This window comes from Phyllobates terribilis, unplaced genomic scaffold (assembly GCF_046119375.1).
Source record: "Phyllobates terribilis strain yellow unplaced genomic scaffold, ASM4611937v1 Scaffold_13__5_contigs__length_258822181, whole genome shotgun sequence".
NCBI lineage: Eukaryota > Metazoa > Chordata > Amphibia > Anura > Dendrobatidae > Phyllobates > Phyllobates terribilis.
Genome location: NW_027362773.1, coordinates 231465451 through 231485975, shown reverse-complemented (window position 1 = coordinate 231485975; position 20525 = coordinate 231465451). Strand labels below are relative to the sequence as shown.

The following is a 20525-nucleotide window of genomic DNA, read 5'->3' as shown; positions in this document are numbered from 1 at the left end:
GGCCGATAGAGTCATGTGACGGCTTGTTTTTTGCGGGACGAGTTGAAATTTTTATTGGAACCATTTTTGGGCATGTGACATTTTTTGATCGCTTTCTATTCCGTTTTTTGGGAGGTAAAGTTAACAAAAACAAACACTTCAGGAATTGTTTTTGAGTTTTTTTTTTTATGCCGTTCTGCGTGTGGTAAAAGTGATCAGGCAGCGTTATTCTTCGGGTCAGTACGTTTACAGCGATACTACACTTACTGTATTTTTTTCATGTTTTGGCGCTTTTACACAATAAAACAATTTTATAGAAAAAAAAATATTTTTTTTGCATTGCTTTATTCTGAGCGCTATAACTTTTTTATTTTTTGGCTGATGGAGCTGTATGGCGGCTTTTTTTTGCGGAACAAGATGACGTTTTCAGTGGTACCATTTTTATTTCTATTCTGCTTTTTGATCGCATTTTTTTCCACTTTTTGTTTGGCGATATGATGAAAAAGCATATTTTTTTGCTTCGTTTTTTATTTATTTTTATTACGGTGTGCACAGAAGGAGTTAATTAGTGTGACAGTTTTATAGCTCGGGTTGTTTCGGACGCGGCGATACCAAATATGTGTACTTTTTTTGGTTTTGTAATAATTTACGGATTTATTGGTTTAATATTTTATTTATTTTTATTTATTTTGTGATTTTTTTTTTTAATAGTTTAAAAACTTTTTTTTACTTTTTTTTACATTTTTACTTAGTCCCTGTATGGGACATTAATTTTTATTTTTCTGATCACTGATCTCATGTAATGTAATACACATATATTACATTATATGAGATCTTCACTGACTGTTTTCAGTCAGAGTCTCCTGTCTGACTTCAGCTACATACAGGCTGAAGTCAGACAGGAAGGACACCATATATGGCAGAGCTGGAGGCGGTCATGTGACCTCCAGCTGCCATAGCAACCCCAGGTCCTCAAACGAAACGGAGGTCTTCGGAGGTAAGTAAGACGACCCCCTCTCTTCCTGCTGTCTCCTATATGCCGCGATCACTATAGATCACAGCATATAGAAGACAGCAAAGGGTTAACATCACTGGGACCTGATCTAATCAGGTCCCGATGATGTACCCTGTCAGAGCTAACGCTCTGCACCGGAATCGCAGTGCTTGCAGGACCCTGGGGGTCCTGAGCACTGCGAGACCACCCACCGTTTTTAAACGTCGGCACTGCACAGAGCCCGGCAAGCGCCGACGTTTATCTACAGTGGGCGGTCGGGAACCGGTTAATGTTCTGCTTGCTCATCAGTGTATGTACACTAATTTAACTTATAAAGTGTCCAGCATTCCACTAATCTCATTAGTATCTCAGGAGCCTCTAACTATTGTTCAAAAAATTTGTCTAGGTCCATTGTGTAAGTGTTGAAAGAAGATCCAGCAGAGCCTTCACCACAGGGAGTCTCACATGTAGATGAGTCACCTGAGAGAGATACCTCCACAAATGCACACTTAGCTTTGGGGGAGGAGCATGAGAGCAGTTCTGCTATTCAGGAGGCTGAGCGCAGAGAAGCAGAAGGGACATGTGTTTTTGTAGCAGTCAGACTTGGGAAGCAGAATGAAGGACCATCAGAAAGACTTTACAAGGAGAATGAGACACATCCTCCAGGACAGTAAATGGATTGCATGGCATCCAAAGAGACACAGATTTGTATTCTACCTGATTCTTGCCTATGGGTACGTCCCTGACTGGAAAGATTCGGATCTGCTCCATTAATCATCAGAGAGACATGGATACAATTTGGGGAGACCAGGAGAGGACGAAGAAGTCACCTGGCCCCATGGATATGTTTGGGGTTGCCAGGAGGGACCCACCGGTCACCTGCAACCCATGGAGACATTCGGAGAATCCTGATTGGGACCCACCGGTCATCTGGCTCCATGGAAACTCTCGGAGAGGCCAGGTTGGAACCCTCAGGTCTCCTGGCCTTGTACCTCGATGGACTGCTAGCTTCCGAAGCTTGCCGCTTCCTCCTCTCTGTGGGGGCCCGCCAGAAGCCACCGCTGGTTGAGGTAGTCGGCCCTGGAAGTCTCCAAAGTCGCAGCTGTTCTATCCCAGGCGGGCGGAGTGTGAGATTGTGTAATGTTGTACCATCTTGGGTATTTGCTGGGACTGTTTTGTGTGTTTATTATCCACTTTGTGGTTCAATAAAGTATTGCCACGCTGTTTTACCATCACTCTGTGTTGTCTGAGTAGCGTTACGCCCACGGAAGACCCCGGGTCTTCACAACTACATTTCTAATTGGAGGCATTTGCTAATATTATTATTACACCTACTACATATTGGAATAGGATCTTGGAGATGGGAATACCCCTTTAAATTCTTTTTTTTCATGTAATTTCCCTGTAACTGGGACAGGTACGTTAGAAGTGAAACTCTGCCTCCTCGCTGCATAGCAGAGCTGACTGGGTCTCCTCGGACCGAGCAGGTCCTGCTCCCTTTAACGTGACCCCTGGTCCGGAGGAGGAATCACCGTCAGCTCTTCCTATTCTGTGTACACAGCATTTGTTCAGCGCTGTGTATACAGAACTTGGCAAGGCAGAGACAGTAACAAACCGCCTCTGCCTTCTCTGTGGGCAGTCTGGCCTTGTCTGACAGCTGGCTCCCTGCTCCTAAATCATGCAGTTGCTCCACTATTTTAAAAAATTATTACATTGCTGAGTTCTGCACTCCTATAGTTATCTTGGGAAAGTGTAGGCATGCCTTAAAGACGTCTCCATATCAGATCAGTGGGGAGTCCAGAACGTGCACCAAAAATGTGCATTGCCTCAATGGGACCTTAGTCCACTTCCACACCCAGACCTGACAACTTCTATTTGGTCACCATAGACCTCTGTAGACAGAAGCTCAGGATCTGCACCAGGTAATTCCTTCCTAGATATTTAATCCCTGATCCCTTATGGAGCAAGTCTACGGTTTTTCATCCATATGTGAAAATGGCCTAAAATGTTGTCCGGCTTCTGAAATCTTTTAGTTTCACCTCTTTCTGAGTTTCCATTTTATTAATTTATATATTTATGTCTTGTAGAAACGAAGATCAAATCGGCAAGTAAAGCGGAAGAAGTATGCAGAAGAGGCAGGAAGGAAACAATGCGTGGAAGAACCGAAGGCCAGTGTTAAAAGCAAAAAGAGTGCTGCCCCCCTGCCGGCAGAGCAGCCTTTACAACTCTTTGTGGTAAGTCTGGCTGTATACTGTTTAGACATAAGTAAAATGGACCCGTCACCAAATTTTCGTAATACAAATTCCTTCCTTTTTAAAATAGATGCCCCAGACCCGATGATGCTGGTGTACTTACTTTGCAAATCAATGTCAGACTGGCTGTATAATCCTCAGCTAAAATGAGAATTTTAATATTTCACAAAGGATTACGTCACTATTCTGTACACGGATTTTTAAAGAAAGTACACCAGCTTCATCAGATGTATTGCAAAATCGGGTTACCGATTTACTTTAACCCTTATTGTTTGTGCTTCGTGGAGTACTAGCACACCTCTAATATTCTTACGGCCTGTATAGCCTGATTTAGGGTGAGAAGAGCAGCGCTGCATGTACGCATCATCTGATGGGCATTCTGGGCAAGGGAATTAGAAGCGGACTTTCAGATGGTAACCAGGACCCAAAGCAAAATTTGGACCTGGGCCCTCCACCATCACCAGCATGTGCTCAAAAATATGTTGCTAGCCCCTATAAAGACCATTGTCCTGTCCCCATTAAACAAAAATACAAATATCCTATATAATTTCGAAAACTCAGGAATAAGATCATTCTCTATGTAATCCTTCTAAATAATACAGATATAAAGTTACCGAATAACAAATATTCTCGCCATACTATTATCAACACCCACAATACCAAGTAAGTCATTTAACTTTTCTTCTCCATCTGGTGCAGACCATTCTGACTACTGGTCATGACTGATTTCTGCAGAATGTAACACACAGACGTCTGACTGATCACTTCTAGAGCACCCCCATACTTCTACATAAACTAAGTAGTGATACTTTGCCCTCCTTGTGCTCTACACAGTAATACCCCCTTTGTTGCCCCACACAATAATGCCCCCTTTGTAACCCCATACATTAATAATGCCATATTTGTACCCCCATACAATAATGCCCTCTTTGTACCCCCATGCATGAATAATGTCCCTTTTGTGCCCCCATACATAAATAATGTCCCCTTTGGGCCCCTATACATGAATAATGCACCCTTAATGCCCCCATACATTAATAATGTCCCCTTTGTGCCCCCATACATAAATAATGTCCCCTTTGTGCCCCTATACATGAATAATGCACCCTTAATACCCCCCATTCATGAATAACGTCCCCTTTGTGCCCCATGCATGAATAATGCCCCCTTTGTGCCCCCATACATTAAAATGCCCCTTGTGCCCCCATACATTAATAATGTCCCCTTTGTGCCCCCCATACATTAATATGGTCCCCATTGTGCCCCCATATATTAATACTACCCCCTTTGTGCTGCCATACATTAAGAATGACCTCTTTGTGCCCCCATACATGGATGCACCCTTTGTGCCCCCATACATTAAAAATGCCCCCTTTTTGTACCGCCATACATTAATATTGCCCCCTTTATGTCTCCATACATTAATAATATCACCTTTCTGCTTCCATGCATTAATAATGATTCTTTGTGCTGCCATTCATTAATATTGCCCCTTTTGTGCCCCCGTACATTAATAACGATTCTTTGTGCTCCCATACATACATGACTAATGCCCCCTTTTTGTACCTCCATACATTAATATTGCCCCCTTCATGTCTCAATACATTAATATTGCCCCCTTTGTGACTCCATACATTAATAATGATTCTTTGTACCACCATACATTAATATTGCCCTCCTCATGTCCCCATACATTAATAATATCCCCTTTCTGCTTCCATACATTAATAATGATTTTTTGTGCTGTCATTCATTAATAATATCCCCTTTGTGCCCCCATACATTAATAATGATTCTTTGTGCCACCATTCATTAATATTGCCCCCTTTGTGCTCCCATACATTAATATTGATTCTTTGTGCCGTCATACATTAATATTGCCCCCTTTGTGCCCCGATATATCAATATGGTCCCCATTGTGCCCCCATATATTAATATTGCCCTCTTTGTGCCCCCATACATTAGTAATGATTCTTTGTGCCGTCATACATTAATATTGCCCGCTTTGTGCCCTGATATATCAATATGGTCCCCATTGTGCCCCCATATATTAATATTGCCCTCTTTGTGCCCCCATACATTAGTAATGATTCTTTGTGCCGTCATACATTAATATTGCCCCTTTTTTGCCCCCATACATTAGAAATGATTATTTTTGCCCCCATACATTAATATTTCCTCCTTTGTGCCCCCATACATTAATAATGATTCTTTGTGCCGTCATACATTAATATTGCCCCTTTTTTGCCCCCATACATTAGAAATGATTATTTTTGCCCCATACATTAATATTTCCTCCTTTGTGCCCCCATACATTAATAATGATTCTTTGTGCCGTCATACATTAATATTGCCCCCTTTGTGCCCCCATACATTAATATGGTCTCCATTGTGTCCCCATATATTAATATTGGCCCCTTTGTGCCCTCATACATTAGTAATGATTCTTTGTGCCATCATACATTAATATTGCCCCCTTTGTGCCCCCATATATTAAGATTATCTCCTTTGTGCCCCCATACATTAATAATGATTTTTTTCCCCCCATGCATTAATAATGATCCTTTGTGCCACCATTCATTAATAATGATCCTTTGTGCCACCATTCATTAATAATGATCCTTTGTGCCACCATTCATTAATAATGATCCTTTGTGCCACCATTCATTAATAATGATCCTTTGTGCCCCCATTCATTAATAATGATCCTTTGTGCCACCATTCATTAATATTGCCCTCTTTGTGCCCCCATACAGTAGTAATGATTCTTTGTGCCCCCATACATAGATGACTAATGCCCCCTTTTGTAGTCCACACCACAGGCAGGATGAATCCGATACTAGCTGTGTTATTACTTGCGTGTATGTCTTACTCTGAAGCGCCGCTGCGTTCTCGGATTGTCACATTTCGGGACAAGGTCTTTCACACTACTAAGGTGTGAGAAGATGAACAGTGGCACAAATAATCATCGCCTCCGACTAATCAGGAAATTGGTCAGATCCATTATTCAGAGGTTTAGTGGTATTGGGATTGCAGAGCTTGTGGTGTGCTCTCTTCTAGTGGTTCTGTCTCAGGAGGACGCTTTCATTGTGTCCATTTACAGTAGATCGCTCCCCTCATTTTAAGTTATAATGTAGACCTCCTGAGTAGTTCTCGCTATGAGGGACCCGGACAATTCTCTGATTCCATGGGCGGCCGTATGTGTGATGTATGGCCGGATGCCATTTCCATAATACCTTCTCATCTGTGGTATTTAAAGCCATCAGCTGATCATCTGTAGCCACATTTCAACGTCGTCAAACTAGAAAATCCTTTTAAGTTATGGACTTTCAGATTTGCTTCATTTTTTTCCAGATGAACCTTTTCTGTTGTCCTTCAGGAATATGTGGAATAATGTGGATCATTCATGACTTGGGTATAACTTTTATTTTTTTTTCTGTAGGAAAACCCTAGTGAAGAAGATGCTGCTATTGTAGACAAGATCTTATCCTCCAGAATTGTGAAAAAAGAGGTAAGGAGCAGTAAAGCCCTCCGACATATGGGCTCTTTACTCACAAGAACATGGGACACCGTCATGTGCGTTTTTCTTGTTTCAGACGACATCCGGGATGTTGGTTGAGGTGGAAGAATTTTACGTAAAGTACAAAAACTAGTAAGTAAAAGTAGAAAAAGCAAATGTGTATTCTTTATATTTCTACACTTTCTTGGGTTCAAGGCTAACGGTTTGGGTGCATCTCATAGACCGCACTATGTATAGGGCAGGATCGAGAGGATGGCGCCTAAAGCACAATCCCTGTGTCATGCCCTGTGCCGTACATAAGGCCAGACGCATCCAGAAGGTATAATACATAGCGGTATACTGCCAGCGGGCACTGACTGCACTGTATAGCTTCACAGTGGTTTATGTCACAGATCTACGTCAGGACATTTTACCATTGTGTATCTCCAATATAAGTAGTGTGAATTAACCCTAATACAGCTTTGCCCGGAGTGTTTTGTTAAATGTTTTTTCCCCATTATCTTTATTTGTTACCTGTCTCTGTAAAACAAAAAATGCCAGGGGTACCATCGCTGCCAGGGTTACCATCGCTGCCAGGGTTATGATCACTGACAGGGGTACCATCGCTGCCAGGGTTACCATCACTGCCAGGGTTACCATCTCTGCCAGGGTTACCATCACTGCCAGGGGTACCATCATTTCCAGGGGTCCCATCGCTGCCAGGGGTCCCATCGCTGCCAGGGTTACCATCGCTGCCAGGTGTACCATAATTTCCAGGGGCATCATCACTGCCAGAGTTACCATCGCTGCCAGGGGCACCATTTCTGCCAGGGGTACCATCATTTCCAGGGGCACCATCGCTGCCAGGGGTACCATCGCTGCCAGGGGTACTATCACTGCCAGGGGTACTATCACTGCCAGGGTTACCATTGCTGCCAGGGTTACCATTGCTGCCAGGGGTACCATTGCTGCCAGGGGTACCATCATTTCCAGGGGTACCATCACTGCCAGGGTACTATCGCTGCCAGGGGTACTATCACTGCCAGGGGTACCATCACTGTCAGGGGTACCATCACTGCCAGGGTTACCATCGCTGCCAGGAGTACCATCACTGCCAGGGTACCATCACTGTCAGGGTTACCATCGCTGCCAGGAGTACCATCACTGCAAGGGGTACCATCGTTGCCAGGGGTACCATCATTTCCAGGGGTACCATCTCTGCCAGGGGTACCATCGCTGCCAGGGGTACTATCATTGCCAGGGGTACCATCGCTGCCAGGGTACCATCGCTGCCAGGGTTACCATCGCTGCCAGGGGTACCATCACTGCCAGGGGTACCATCGCTGCCAGCGTACCATCACTGCCAGGGGTACCATCGCTGCCAGCGTACCATCACTGCCAGGGTTACCATCGCTGCCAGGGGTACCATCACTGCCAGGAGTACCATCGTTGCCAGGGGTACCATCGCTGCCAGGGTAACCATAACTGCCAGGGGTACCATCGCTGCCAGGGTAACCATAACTGCCAGGGGTACCATCGCTGCCAGGGGTACCATCACTGCCAGGGGTACCATCGTTGCCAGGGGTACCATCGCTGTCAAGGTAACCATAACTGCCAGGGGTACCATCACTGCCAGGGGTACCATCGCTGCCAGGGGTACCATTGCTGCCAGGGATACCATCACTGCCAGGGTAACATCGCTGCGAGGGTTACCATCACTGCCAGGGGTACCATCGCTGCTAGGGGTACCATTGCTGCCAGGGTTACCATCGCTGCCAGGGTTACCATCGCTGCCAGGGGTACCATCACTGCCAGGGTTACCATCGCTGGGACTGATCACTTAAACAGGGTTCCCGATTCCTGGCATCAGACTTGAATAGGATGGTGACCTTACTAGTACAGCACGTAGCTACCTCCTTCACTCCCATAGACCATGCTACTCTATAAGGTCCCGACACAGCATGGAGCAATTGGGGTCATGACACCCTTTCTAGTGATTTTGGAGGTCCCAGTGCTGGAAACCTCAGCGATCAGACATTTACACCTATCCAGAAATAATAGATGGAGATGCCCAGCGGTGCACTCATAGTGTCGGTGCGGTACAGGCACGCTCCTCTCCAGCTCCCCTCATAAGCCAGACTGGCAGGAGCCAGAGATGAGTGCCCGCAGCCATATTCACTGCCCGCCTGGCCTAATGCTGTGAGTGTGCCGCTGTGCTCCTCCAGTGTCAGTGTTTCGGGAGAAAGCCGGTGCTGTCAATCTAGCTGAGGGACTGTGCTGTATTGGTAAACCTCTGCACGGAGACATTGGCCACGCTAAGGGGGCACTGAAGACCCAACACTAAAGTGTTGCTGAGGTTTAGTATCTGGGTTGTATTTAGTTGTTTCTGCCCATACTGTGATGTACGCTGACCCTGCCTGTCACCACTCAGCTCATACCTGCACTGTGAATGGGCCACCGAGCAGAAGCTGCTGAAGGACAAGAGGATCCAGCAGAAGATCAAGCGATTCAAGATCCGGCAGGCGCAGAGGGCACACTTTTTTGCAGATGTAAGTAATGAAAGGATAGGTAAGCACTGCTGAAATGTCTGTGTTAGTAAGTACTTATATTCCACAGGAAATTGCAATTATGTCTTTTCCTCTGCTATTCCTCTTGGAAATACATTAATAACTTGACACGGGTGTTAAAAAGGGTATTCCCATCTCCAAGATCCTATCCCAATATGTAGTAGGTGTAATAATAATATTAGCAGATACCTCCAATTTGAAATGTAGTATAGTTCTTCTGATTCGCTATGTCGCTTACCCCTTGTTCAGGGCATTGCAGTAGCTTACGTATCCATGGATACGATCACTAACAAGAAGCTAAATGTCATTATACGAGTGGTCGTAACCATGGGTACCTAACCTACTGCATTACCTGCACATGAATCGGAAGAACTATACTACATTTCTAATTGTAGGTATTTGCTAATATTATTATTATTTTTATACCAACTACATATTGGGATAGGATCTTGGAGATGGGAATACCCCTTTAACCATTCTTCATACTAATGCCCTCCTCAGAGAGGAAGATGACTTAAACTCTAGCGCCACCCTTTGGATGTAACAATCCTAGAGGTCCCTTTAATGAACCTTGGCACTTAGGATAAGAAGCCAAACCAGATACTATTTACAGATGCATGTTTCTGGTTGTTTTCCCCTCATCAGTGAAAAGCAGGGGGTCTGATTTTGTTGGGTGAGAGGCTTCTGACAGGATCTAAGGGGAAACATTTTTCTTTGTGGCATTTCTGACACTGTTGGCACTGATTAGACAACAATATAATGCAGAGATGTGGTCCTTTTACCAGGATTATGACATCCTGCTGTTGCCCATTTATGCATACACTTCCAGGAAGAATAACTGAGGAATTGCACAGTGCAAAGTTCTATAACAGATGCTATTTCATGAAGTATTTACTAAAAGCCGATGTGTCCGGAGAGCTTATTTTATCTTCCAAAGGCACAATTAAATGGTGACAAGAACAAGTATATCTGGGAAATGACAGAAATTCATATGAAAACTTTTATAACTTTATTTTGCTGAGACCGTCACATCACTTTAAATTCTTGTACAAACCACAAATTAATTTGTACATACAATGCGCTAAGTTCTGTTCCGAACTCTTTTCCATTGATTTGTAGATGGAAGAAGAAATGTTCAATCCAGATTACGTGGAAGTGGATCGTGTGTTGGAGGTCTCCTTCTGTGAGGATAATGACACCGGGGAGGTAAATCTACACCTGACTGAACCCAGGTTGTATACTCCAGGGGAATTAACCCTTCATCTAATGCTGTGTTTTTTGCCTTTTCAGCCTGTCATTTATTACTTAGTGAAGTGGTGCTCACTGCCCTATGAAGACAGTACGTGGGAACTGAAAGAAGACGTAGATCTGGCAAAAGTAGAGGAGTTTGAACATCTGCAAGCGCTTAGACCTGATACTAGGAGAGCGGTGAGTTCTCTAGAAGCCATCTGTTCATTTGTTATAGTCATGTTGCATGTTTTTACTGAAATCTGACTATTTTACCTTGACTTAAAAAATCATCATCTTCAAGGAGATGCTGATAGTGTCACAGTGGAGTCTCAGCAACTCAAGTAATAATCTGGTGAAAGCTTATCACTGGGGGGACATGGCCTAGCGTACACGTGGAGAGCACGTGTCTCCGGAGAGCTCCCGCCTCACTCATCCTGTAAGACACGTCCTGAGGCAAAATTTCAGGGAGAATAGACTCATACCTGGTGGCTGGCAGTTCCTGGATGCCGAAGGTGCTGTTTCCTGGCTGCTTTGGTGAAGATGACCAAAGCAGAAAGAGGGAAGATGGAGCGGCCCCCTCCTTGTGCCATTGTTGTAGTGTATGTTCCCCCTCCTTGTGCCATTGTTGTAGTGTATGTTCCTCTTCCTTGTCCCATTGTTGTAGTGTATGTTCCCCCTCCTTGTCCCATTGTTGTAGTGTATGTTCCCCCTCCTTGTCCCATTGTTGTAGGTATGTCCCTCCTCCTTGTCCCATTGTTGTAGTGTATGTTCCTCCTCCTTGTGTTATTGTTGTAGTGTATGTTCCTCCTCCTTGTGTTATTGTTGTAGTGTATGCTCCTCCTCCTTGTGCCATTGTTGTAGTGTATGTTCCTACGCCTTGTGCCATTGTTGTAGTGTATGTTCCTCCTCCTTGTGCCATTGTTGTAGTGTATGTTCCTCCTCCTTGTGCCATTGTTGTAGTGTATGTTCCTCCTCCTTGTGCCATTGTTGTAGTGTATGTTCCTCCTCCTTGTGCCATTGTTGTAGTGTATGTTCCTCCTCCTTGTGCCATTGTTGTAGTGTATGTTCCCCCCTCGTTACTCTACCTTTTCGCTCAAAAAATCCTGATGAACCTGGCAGACTGGCCATATGTCCCTTTAATAACTATGGGATACTTTAACAATATATGTAATCCATGTAGAGACAAATTTCCTGCAGGTGAAAATTATGTATCCCCTTTTGGCGGCCTTATTAAGGAGGTGGGCCTGGTTGATATCTGGAGAGAGAGGTCTCCTAACTCAAGGGTCTACTCCTACGCCTCATCGACACGGTCGGTTACTTGTAATGATGGCCGAGGTCCAAAAAGAAAATGTTTATATATATAGATATATCAATTGAGGGATGTAGAGGGCAATATGGCCGTTAGGATCCCGGATATACTAAAGTCTTACATAGCTTCTATTCTAATCTATACTCGTCTAAGATCAATTACTCACAAGATGATTTGGTGGAATTACTCCCCCTTATCTGGAGGATAAAGATAGAGATTTTTTTAGGTCAGACTATTTCCTTGGAAGAAGTTAGGCTGTCAGGAAAATGGCTACTGATGAGGCCCCTGGGTCGGATGGCCTTCTGATAGAAATCTATAAACATTTTGAGGAAGAAATATTATGGAGCTACCTGGAAATGATTAGTAATACATTTTTATCAGGGGCGGTAATAGTTGTGGCCAAGGATGGAAATGATGGAGAGCTACCTGACTCTTCCAGGCCTATCTGACTGCTGACAACAGATGATAAGATATTGGATACAGTTCTGGCCTCCGGACTGACTGCGGTTGTTGGGTCAGTGATTGGGGCTCACAATCTGATTTGAATCACTGCGGCTGCAGTCAGTTCCTCCGGACACAGTCTTTAGCCAGAGAAGAATACGGGTGTGCGTTCCCCATACTGGTGATCAGTAGGGCTTCCCGCAATGGAACACTGATCTAACAATTAACAAGTTGTACATTTGTACGACATCATTGGTTTTACCATATTGTGTACTGGGAGACAGTAAAAAATTCCAAGTGCGATGAATTTGCAAAAAAAAAAAGTGTAATTCCAAAGTTGTTTTTTTTATTATTTTTTTTTTTTTTTTTTTTTACCTCGTTCACTGAATGCTAAAACTGACCTGCCATTATTATTCTCCAGATCATTATAAGTTTGTAGACACCAAACATGTATAGGTTCTTTTTTATTTAAGTGGTGAAAAAAAAATCCAAAGTTTGTTAAAAAAAAAAAAAGTCACCATATTCTGAGACCCGTAGCGTCTCCATTTTTCGGGATCTGGGGCCGGGTGAGGGTTTTTTTTTTCCTCAGAAAGAGTGGTCCAAGGAAATAAAATGCGGCATGCACAATTTGCCTAAGATTGGATTTCGCATTCGTGTCTATGAGTCCGTGGAAAACATCGCACCGCACTCTGATGACATCCAAGTGCAGTCCAATTTTCACGCACAGACTGAATGGAAAGATGGATAAACTTTTTTTTTTAAAATTTTCCACATCCGACACTGATCACACGGTGATTAGAATAATCAGAGCATTCTTGTCGGATGGAGATCGTACAGTCGTCTGCACCTGCCCTAATGAGCGTCTTATAGCATATGCTTTTGATCTTGCTTTCTCAGGATCGACCACCTCCAAATAATTGGAAGAAAATTCATCAGTCACGAGAATACAAAACTGGTAACCAGCTGAGAGAATACCAACTGGAAGGACTGAACTGGCTGCTGTTCAACTGGTATAACAGGTGAGCTGGGGCACCGACCATCATCCGGTAGGTCGGATGGGGAAAGACCAGATTAGCTGCTATAAGGAGCGGGGAGACAGGTCATAGGGACACTGACCGAAAGGGTCTTACGCAAGAGGCAAAGTGGCTGCTATTTGAATGAATAGCAGTAGATCCTCCATACCCCACCCCCACAATGGTTTACACGCGCCCTCCGCTGTCTCTTTGTTTTTTTGCAGACATTGCTTTTAAAGGTAAGCTGTCATCAGAAAATGACCTATTCTGGTTTCGTGTTGCATATATCTGAAAAAGATGGCAATCTGTATTAAAGATAAAAAAAATAGTAATCTTGCAATTTTATATTGGCTACGAGGGCTTTTTTAAACTTCCTAATGTTCCTGGAAGAAACACACAGGCTAAAGCCATAATGGTCAAACCCTATCTTTTGTATTGATGCATCTAATGAGCGTGTGCAAAGGTCATTGTGAAAGCAGGGGGGGCAGGGGCAGCTGTGAAATCTCCTATTGTGATTGGTGGATCCCATGTTATCAGCTTTGTATAGAGGTATTGCCTGTCATTGTAATCCTGCCTCTGCTGATAAGGAGTCTGCTGAAAACTCTTCCTGAAAGGACATGATGTAAAAGCCTAAAAAAATAGCCCCAGTGACCAATGAGAAAATTGCAAGTTTACTCATTTATTTTTTTAGCAAAGTTTGTGATGGAAAAAGAATACATTGCTGAATTAAAAAAAAATACATATAACACAAAACCTGATTTAAAGAATAAGTCATTTTCAGATGATCCGTTCCCTTAATAGCAGAGGAGGTCAGGAGAGTGAGAATATCTAATGCTGAAAACTCCGCTGTGTATATCACACAGATATACTGTACGTATTATCCTTTGCATAAATATGGGATTTCCCAACAGTTACTGATATTATTTTTTCTTCACTCCGTCCCGACTTCATAGGAGGAACTGTATTTTGGCCGATGAAATGGGTCTAGGCAAAACCATTCAGAGCCTGACGTTTCTTCATGAGATCTGCCTGTCTGGTATCCGGGGCCCATTCCTCATCATTGCTCCCCTCTCCACCATCACCAACTGGGAGCGAGAGTTTCGGACCTGGGCAGACCTGAATGTGGTGGTGTACCATGGCAGCATGATCAGCCGGCAGATGATCCAGCAGTATGAGATGTATTTCCGGGACTCTCAGGTACGGAGCCGTAAATCATCTGGAATACACCAGAAGACAAGTAGAGATTCTATGAGTGAGATAATGGCGGCATTATTACATCGGCAGGGCCGTGTTGTCCGAGGGGCGTACAAGTTTCATGCCATCATCACCACCTTTGAGATGATTTTGGGGGGCTGCCCAGAGCTCAATGCCATTGAGTGGAGGTGTGTTATCATTGATGAGGCGCACAGGCTGAAGAACAAGAACTGCAAGTTGCTGGAAGGCCTGAAACTCATGAACCTGGTATGTAGAGTGTCTAGGCGCAGGTATTTCTGGTATTTTCCTTGGATCTCTGTTCTCTATCCATCGAGAATCCATATCACCATTCCAAGCTCACAGCCGCGTGTTAGGTGACATTCTGGATCAGCGTGGGTCACTCTTTGTTAGTTCTTTTGCTTCAGTGTTGTGGTTTTCATGCTCCCAGATTCTGCATCATTGGGAACTGAAATTAAACAGATCCTGAAGGATCGGAGGAGGTCATAATAGATCTGGTAAAATGGAAGCATGGCAGAAGCTTTTCTTTTTTTGGGAGTGGCAGCCATCCTTCACAAAATCTCCAACTCCACTTTCCCCACAATCGCTGCCGGACACAATTTTTAGAGGACCGTTCACCAAATTTTTCATGTTGAGCAGGACAGACAATCTATTGGTGGCTGCAGAGTGGAATAAAACAGTTTTTGTTTGGTTGTTTTTTTGCTAAATTCTGTGTCTTTGTTGCAAAGATATTGCCAATCAAAGCATTTGGCACCTAATGAGTTAATTTTCATTAAGTCCAAATAGGTTTTATCAGATAGTTTTCACTGGGGTAGTGTACTCTTTTACCCTGTATGACATTGCCCAATCATAAGCAGGTAGCAACACTCAACACGTGTCCCCCCCAGCCATAGCTTAGAACAGGCTTTCTCCTGTGAGAGATTTAATATCAGATAGCCGTGATCTCCTGGTCTAACCTCCCACATTACTAGAAAGCTGAGTTTTACTGTGTCATTTTACAGATCTCTCTATCAGCTCTGCTGTACTGCCACTTCCACCTCTCTGCCTATCCAGAATAGAAATTTAAGATTATTATTATTATTTATTATCATAGCGCCATTTATTCCATAGCGCTTTACATGTGAAAAAAGGCAAAACACTTACAATAATCTTGAACAAAACGAGTCAGCGACTGATACAGGAGGAGAGAGGACCCTGCCCGTGAGGGCTCACAATCTATAAGATGGAAGTAATCACACTTATGTCTGTTGTACTCAGGGAAATTTGTACTCACGCTGCATTGAGAGCAGAGCAGGCTGCCATTATATGTCTCACACAGGAATAACCTGCCTTTTCTGGGCTACTCCTACGTGAGAAGTAATAATCTAACTGCAGAGCGAGTACAAGTTGCTGGGAACAAAACAGACATTGGTGTGATTAATGATACCTTTGAGTTCTCAAATCTTTTCAGGCCGTGTGGGGTTAGGGGGAGTACAGCAGAATTGACAGTGCTATGAGAGGAAGAGAGCTGTTAAAATGGTCTGTAATATGACACATGGAAACTTAGCTGTGCTGCACATATCCCACATGGACTGCTGGACCTTATTTGAAATGTGTTTGCCATCTGTTCTGTACTGCCACCACTGTCTGTCTAATCATGGAGGAGGTTAGACCAGGAGATCAGGGCTTTCTCACTCTTGAGAAACCTGCTCTAATCAACAGGGACATGTTCCTCTTTTTCCTGATTGTTGCTGTCTGGTTATAAATGCCAACAGTCTTTATCCTGAAGCGGCTCGCTGGTTGCTTTGCAATCTTTTTTTTTGCCAGCTCTTTTTTTTTTTTTTTTTTTTTAATTTGACCTATAACTTCTGAAGAATGAACATATTACTTCTTTTAACTGCTTCACAGTTTCCAAACCATGAGGCAGTTTAAAGAAATAAGAAAAGACTGAACATGTGCACAGCAAGGTCATTTTTACATTGCTGTGCACTGTGTTCACTTTTCGTGACAGCTTTCTGACGCTTTTTCAGGCGGAATCCCTTTGGGGACAATTTTTTTTTTACCTAAATGTATGTATTTGGGGCTAAAAATCATGAAATATTTTGTACCATATGACTTTTACAGGCTTTTTCTTTCCCTGTGATGTGGTTTGTGGTCATTAGTCTGCTCAGAGGACCTCATAATAAAAACAGATAATAGAGTTATAGTGGGCTGGCTGATGCTGTCTTAGTTAGCTCGTTCTGCAGCCAGCAATAGACAGTGCAAGATTGAGGCTATAGAGTGCAAATGCTGCAACATTTTTTAAAGAAACCCAACGGCAAAAATTACTTCCAGCCCCAATTACATGCATTTCAGTAAAAAAGAAAAATAGTCCCCCTAAGGTGGACAACCCCTTTAATTGAGCCGTGGATCTTAACGAATCAGTGGTTTAGAGCGGGTCTGTCGGATCCTGTGTGTTCTGATTTTAGAATTGGCTTTGTTACCTTGTCTGTGCCCACATCAGCACTAAATATAGCCCCCTAATTTGTAGCACGCGGAATACAGACATTTGGCAGATGATCATAGAGTGTGAAACTTACCGCTCACTGGTAGAGATATAGTCTGCTCTGACATCATCTGTATTGTAAAAGCTGGGACTTTTGTTTTTTATTGTTTCCTACGACCCTCGTCTCCGACATTGTCGCCTTTCCATAGTGGTCTGACCCTCATGTTCTCCTCCCCACAGGAGCACAAGGTTCTCCTAACAGGAACGCCCCTGCAGAACACGGTGGAGGAGCTCTTCAGCCTCTTACACTTCCTAGAGCCGCTGCGCTTTCCCTCCGAGTCTACGTTTATGCAAGAGTTTGGAGATCTGAAGACCGAGGAGCAGGTAATGAATACACGTCTTACTGTCCCGTGTGGCCTAAAGGGAGCCGTACTTGGCAATCATGTTGCTCAAACTGGTGGGGGTGAAGGGACAGCCTCTAAAGAACTCAGGAGTGCATGTAAAGGGTTAAGTGTTGTAAATAAAGATGAGCATATTGATGTAGGACTCCGGTCCGGGGTCCAGGTCAGTGGTACCTGGCTGCTAGATGGGAGGTCCGCAAATCTCTTACCTTCCGGCGCCCCTTGCGCTGCATTTGATTTGGGCTGGCACTTCATCATTTGGCTAATTAAAAGCCGCGACGGAGACACCTAAGGCAAGAGATTCTCGGGCCTCCCATCCAGTCGCCAGCTACCACTGACCTGGACTCTGGGCCGGACGTCCGCTCATCTCTAGTTGTAAATGTCATAGGGGTTTAAAGGGAATCTGTAGCCCGGTTTTTGCCACCTGATCTGAGAGCAGCATAATGTAAGGGCAGATACCCCGATACCAGTGATGTGTCACTTACTGGGCTGCTTGCTGTAGATCTGATAAAATCACAGTTTTATCATCATGATATTATCATTAGAGGACTGCTAAACCTTCTGCCAGGTCCTTCTGCCCGATAGTCCTCCATATTCATGATCTCTGTATAACACCCCCCACCTGTGATTGGCAGCTTTCTGCCTATGCACAGTGTACACTGAAAGCTGCCAATCACTGGTGAGGGCGGGGTTATACACAGCTCAGCATTCAGAGATCTGCAGCAGATAAAACTACAGCATGTTAGCCCCTTAAGTGACACATTGCTGGGATTAGGCTCTCTGCCCCTACATCATGCTGCTCTCAGGTGGGGGAGCTAAAACCGCTGACAGATTCCCTTTAAAGCAGCTGCGTCTACAGGAGATGCAGGCAGTCCAAGCTTATGCATATTCTGTGCCAGTTATGTAATCCACAGGAAGATGGAAAACTATGGTTATATGAGCAAAGTGGTAACCAAAACATGACACTTGGGCAAACAATATATTTTGGGGTATTCTCACACTTCCTGCTATTTCTTTGCATGTGTTTCTGTTTCTTTTAATTCAGGTCCAGAAACTGCAGGCTATTCTTAAGCCGATGATGCTTCGAAGGCTCAAGGAAGATGTGGAAAAAAAACTAGCGCCAAAGGAGGAAACTATCATAGAAGTGGAACTGACCAACATCCAGAAGAAATACTACCGAGCCATCTTGGAAAAGAACTTTGCCTTTTTATCTAAAGGGGCTGGCCAAGCCAACGTCCCCAACCTGGTGAACACCATGATGGAGCTGCGCAAGTGCTGCAACCATCCGTATCTCATTAAAGGTACGCACGCGCAAGGGGGTTTACCATGTAGCTTTTATTAAAGTGTTCCACAGCACATATCAGCAGAGGCCAGCAGTTATAAAAGAGGACGTAGTTCTGGAATTAGTCTCATCAAGACAACACTTTATAGGTAAGTTGTATCAGTGATCAGCCGATCTATGGAGGTCCGGATTCTGAAAATGTTGGCATTTGGCTATAATCACTGGGGGATGCAAGCAGCCACGCATTGCCACTGCAAGGACACTACGTGGAAAACGTAGCATTACGTGACACCTATTCAAATGATGTAGATGGAGCGGCTGGATTCAAGCTTTGTTAACCGGTTCAGGACCGCCCACTGTACATAAACGTCGGCGCTGCCTGGGCTCTGTGCAGCGCCGACGTTTAAAAACGGTGGGTGGTCCCGCAGCGCTCAGGACCCCCAGGGTCCTGCTAGCGCTGCGGTACCGGTTCAGAGCGATAGCTCTGCCATGTGGCATCATGGGGACCTGATTGGATCAGGTCCCCATGATGTCAACCTGTTCCTATCTTCTAGATGCCGCGATCCATAGCGATCGCGGCATTTAAAAGATAGGGACAGCCGGTGGTCGGCGATCGGGACCCCCCACATACCTGTCAGCGGCGGGGATCCCGGTGCTGTGATCTCTGACATCATCGAGACCTGATTGGCTCAGGTCTCGATGATGTCAGCGTCACACCAGCCAATCAGAGAGATCACCAGGGAAGTTTGTTTTAGCAACAAACTTTCCCGGGCGATCTGCCTGATAAATGCAGTTTCTCCTCCGATCTCAGTGAGAGAGCAGAGGAGAAACAGTGTGACAAGAGCTGTCAGCCTTGCCACTGTGAAAGTAAAAAAAAAAAAAAATAAGAAAGAAAGTAAGAGTTAGGGTTAGTGAGTCTGTCAGATCAGTCAGTCCTGTCAGATCAGTCCTGTCAGATCTGTCAGTCCTGTCAGATCTGTCAGTCAGATCTGTCAGTCCTGTCAGATCTGTCAGTCAGTCCTGTCAGATCTGTCAGTCAGTCAGTCCTGTCAGTCAGTCCTGTCAGATCTGTCAGTCAGTCCTGTCATATCTGTCAGTCAGTCCTGTCAGATCTGTCAGTCAGTCAGTCCTGTCAGATCTGTCAGTCAGTCAGTCCTGTCAGATCTGTCAGTCAGTCAGTCCTGTCAGATCTGTCAGTCAGTCAGTCCTGTCAGATCTGTCAGTCAGTCAGTCCTGTCAGATCTGTCAGTCAGTCAGTCCTGTCAGATCTGTCAGTCAGTCAGATCTGTCAGTCAGTCAGTCCTGTCAGATCTGTCAGTCCTGTCAGATCTGTCAGTCCTGTCAGATCTGTCAGTCCTGTCAGATCTGTCAGTCAGTCAGATCAGTCAGTCAGATCTGTCAGTAAGTCAGTCCTGTCAGATCAGTCAGTCAGTCCTGTCACATCAGTCAGTCAGTCCTGTCACATTAGTCAGTCAGTCCTGTCAGATCAGTCCGGTCAGTCCAGTCCGGTCCCGTCCTTTCAGTCCGGTCCGTTCAGTCCAGTCAAAAAATATAAAAATAAAATGGCCCGTCAGACTTATACCGCAGAAGAGGTGTATGCCCTGCTATGTTCTGACACTGATGACAGTGCAATCTCAGATGGAGATATGGATTTTGAGGGCTTTAGTAGCGGCGACACTGAGAGCTCAGAAATGAGCAGTGATTCTGTTCCATCCTCAAGCCCAAGGACCAGTACAGCAATAGGGGCAAATAGCGCTACTGGAGAAACGTCTCCAAATCAGGGAACACTGCCCAGTACAAGCGCTGTCCCTGCTACCAGTGAATTGGCGCACGCCAGTGTACAAGGGGCGTTGCCACATGATCTAGCATTTCCCAGATGGGA

At 44.5% G+C, this 20525-nt stretch overlaps 1 protein-coding gene across 6 annotated transcripts in view; it reads left to right on the top strand.

Annotated features, from left to right (window-relative positions):
* Nucleotides 1–20525, top strand: part of CHD9 (chromodomain helicase DNA binding protein 9) — a 267201-nt gene that overhangs the window by 197489 nt on the left and 49187 nt on the right. For all 6 annotated transcript variants that reach the window (XM_073659346.1, XM_073659345.1, XM_073659349.1 and 3 more), the window contains 11 exons: nucleotides 3061–3207; nucleotides 6668–6736; nucleotides 6822–6877; nucleotides 9156–9273; nucleotides 10411–10497; nucleotides 10582–10719; nucleotides 13169–13290; nucleotides 14238–14481; nucleotides 14569–14745; nucleotides 17201–17344; nucleotides 18407–18662. In XM_073659346.1, coding sequence (XP_073515447.1) covers nucleotides 3061–3207; nucleotides 6668–6736; nucleotides 6822–6877; nucleotides 9156–9273; nucleotides 10411–10497; nucleotides 10582–10719; nucleotides 13169–13290; nucleotides 14238–14481; nucleotides 14569–14745; nucleotides 17201–17344; nucleotides 18407–18662 — 1558 coding nt within the window. The remainder of the gene's footprint in view (nucleotides 1–3060; nucleotides 3208–6667; nucleotides 6737–6821; nucleotides 6878–9155; nucleotides 9274–10410; nucleotides 10498–10581; nucleotides 10720–13168; nucleotides 13291–14237; nucleotides 14482–14568; nucleotides 14746–17200; nucleotides 17345–18406; nucleotides 18663–20525) is intronic.